Here is a 3,418-nt window from a genome sequence, read left to right on the forward strand (position 1 = left end):
AGCTGAAAATAAGGGTGCACTTTGCACTCACACACACACAAAAAAAGAGGAAGAAAAGCGATCGAATGTAGAATCGTGGATTAGCACAAAAGAATCGCAGGAGCTTCCTCGCTAAAAGTTGCTATGGTTGTTCGGTGAAGGAGGGCTGAACCAACTTCCCTTAGGCCCTAACGCGACGTATACATTTCGCGTAGATTCTCAGATATTTCAACGTTCAAACAAAGCTAAGAGAATGCGAAAATTTCATGTTAAAAGCACTCAAAGTTCTATCGGTCCTCGGACACATCCCGGAATCCGAGCACCGGTACGGCGATGCTGTCTCACAGGCGTTAATATCCAGATGATGCAGAGCGATCTTGCGCAAAAACGGTATAAAGTCTCATTCCTCAGCGAGCACGAAGAAGCCCGAAGTCGTCGGAAAGCAGCTGCACATCACGGCTACCGCGCACCGAACAAACTCGCATCCGCCAGCTCTGGGCGCTGCCATCTTACCTGTGACGTCACGGCTCTTGGGAGGTCACGTGACGAGTGGTCACATTTGCGTAAAATATGGCGGCAACCGGGGGGGTGCCACTTCCGAACTTCCGGTTTATCACTCTAAGCCCCTCTACCTCGTTGAGTCCAACACACCTTTTTGTGAGGGTGTAGGGGTGTGAGTTATAGACACTCAAAACCACCCTTAAGGGTGTAGAAAGTTTACTGTGCACCTTTTTGTGAGGGTGTAGGGGTGTGAGTTATAGACACTCAAAAACACCCTTAAGGGTGTAAAAAAGTTTACTGTGTACGGTGGTACCAACACCTGCCCGAGTCAGAATCGACCTCACCGCTGTTGGAGGAGGTGGTGCGCTCTACCGAACGTGAGTGAGAGCGTGGGTGCCGGCGGGTGAGGGACCGTTGTTGGCGACGTCGTGATAAGGGTGCGAGGGTGGCAAGCTGCCGACTCAGGGCCTCGATACGGTCCTCAAGGCGCGACAGTCTAAAGTCTTCTGATGTTGTTGCGGGCGTTCTATTGGCGACAGCGCTGATGCCAGCGGCCCCCGAGTAGTCGGCGACGCGGTCGGCAAGCGCAGCGAGCTTGTCGAGCGACATGTCTTCCGCGGCCGTCAGAACCGGAACCATGGTCGATGGGAGCCGTTGTAAAAACAACTCAAGCAGGAGGTGGTTGTTGGGGTCTTGGTTCGGGGTTCCCAGCAGCTGTCGCATTCGGTGGAGAAACTGGGACGGTCGTCTGTCACCGAGCTCCTCGGTGTTAAGGAGTTGTTGAAGCCTGCTGCGCTCCGACTCGGTCTTGCGGTCAAGAATGGCGGCCTTCAGTTGGTCGAAGGGGCTGACCGGATCCGGATTGGCCAGAATGTCGGCTAGCTCCTCGGCGACGTCGGCTGGCAAGGAGGACACGGTGTGAAGATACCGCGTCTCCTGGCTGGTGATGTGCCGGAGACGGAACTGGGCCTCAACTTGCATCAGCCATACGATCGGATTTTTCGGCCAAAAAGGTGGCAGCCGAAAATTCTGGATCACTGCCAAGGGTGAATGAAGGGCGTCACCGTCAGGAGCGTTGGACGTGCCGGCATCCATCGGAGCAGCAGACCTTGAAGGAGCGAGTTCGATTCCGGGTCACCAAATCTGTTGGGAGCTGGGACGAAAGGAACCAGCTCGGACAGCGTTTGGATTCGAACTGTTTTAATCGCTCGCGCTGCAGAGGCAGCTGAACCTCGTCGTCGTCATTCATGGCGTAGGCTGGCTTTGAGTGTCGCTACAAACCTTATTGAGCTCGATTTGTTCGATTCAGAGCCGCCATAATGAGATGCAGGCGACGGAGGAACTAGTTGCTCTCCTGCTTTAGGGACGAAAGTTTCTCCCCTTCTAAAGGAACATGGGTTACAAGACCGTTCCTCCCTTAGGGGAGGATTATCGATACCCTTTTTTCGAAGAGTGTAGGACGATTCATTTTGCTAAAAATGTGATGATATGGGAATTTCGTTGCATAACTAGCGTTTTACGTTTAAGATTGATAAGAGACATGCTCATCTGATGATGCATGTCTACAGCATAAGCTTTGCAGATCCAGAATGGGTGTGCTATAGGCTTCTAGGTTTTAATGGACCGAATTGGTGATTGTACGGCAATAAATATGGGGGTGGAAAACTGCCCATTAACTTGGTGAGTTTTGATCGTGACCATTGGTGTGCTGTAGGCAAATTAGGTAATGGCACACGTTTTCCCTTACCATGTGGTTTTAAGAAACATTGCATCTAGATGGGCTGAGATATCTATAATTCAAGGTTTAGTTGACCCCTCTGCATCATTACAGGAAGGCAGTCTCAAGCCGCGACGAACAGCAGTGAATATGCAAGGCATAATAACAGGCACCCGAGTCCAGGCGTGCAGTCCGCAGAAGCCAATTTGAGTCTAAAAATGTTTTTGTTTTGTTTAGTCTAGTTTGCATTTGATGTATAATCCGCAGGGTCTGATTTCCCCGCCCACAGCATAGTCCGCCAAGCTGGTGCGTTGTGTCTTCGTGCGTTTTTTCCTGGGTGGCTTTTTCTTCAGAAGTTCTTCGGCGAACGCTATTGAGCCTGAAGAACTGCTCTTGAGGCCCATATCCAGCCACTCAGCACACACACAAGCACAGAAAATAACACTCGGTGCCAAGTACAAACGAAGGATCTTGACGGAAAGCCGTCTATGCCAAACGAGCAGCGTCAGGTGACGGCGACTGACTACATTGTGCCCCTTCGACGCCTGCATCGCTGCGGTGGGTGGTCGTAACTAGTCGTAGCGAGATGATCTGCACTTTAAGCAAGAAATCTTGCCATACCATAGTCAGGATATGTGTGCAAGTGTTCGCCGACATGGGCTCTCTCACGTTGGTGCAGTTGTCATCAAGAAAGGTACATATCAACAATGTTTGCGCGTTTGAAGCTGAAAATATGACGCATATCCCTATTGAAAAAAAAAAAACGATTTGAAAACAGTTTGGATATGAACTGGCCAAACCCGAAATTAACCGGTTATAGTGGAATTGTACCGGGCGAATTGGAAATCAAACTGTCGAAACTGACCGAACTTGGAAAGTGAATTGTCCAAGCTGGCAGCTGAATTGGCTAAACTGTTATTTGTATAGTTCAAACTGGTCGCTAATCAAGCAAGACTGGTAGCTTGAACTGCCGACACTGGTCTCTTAATGTTCAAGCTGGCAGCCAAACAGTTTGAACTGGCAGTCGATCTGTTCTAACTGGCAGTCAAACAGTTACAACTGGCAATGAAACTGGTCTCACTGTATCGAAACAAGCCGTACCAGCCGAACTAAAGAAACTGCTCGTTGAACAGGTCAAGCTAGCAGTATGCCCAGTTTAAAATAATTAACCATTGGAATCGATCACATTGGCCTTTTTCATTTGGATCAAGTTGGTTTCAA

General features: G+C 49.8%; 1 protein-coding gene across 1 annotated transcript; it reads right to left on the minus strand.

The window, feature by feature from the left end:
• Positions 1–774: 774 nt before the first annotated feature.
• Positions 775–1,497, minus strand: LOC120844781 (the record flags this gene model as incomplete). The annotated part of the gene is made up of 1 exon (XM_040216732.1): positions 775–1,497. A coding segment is annotated over one exon (723 nt), but the record flags the coding sequence as incomplete, so codon positions are not given.
• Positions 1,498–3,418: the final 1,921 nt, after the last annotated feature.

The sequence above is a fragment of the Ixodes scapularis genome, unplaced genomic scaffold (genome assembly GCF_016920785.2).
Source record: "Ixodes scapularis isolate PalLabHiFi unplaced genomic scaffold, ASM1692078v2 ptg001568l_1__unscaffolded, whole genome shotgun sequence".
Lineage (NCBI taxonomy): Eukaryota > Metazoa > Arthropoda > Arachnida > Ixodida > Ixodidae > Ixodes > Ixodes scapularis.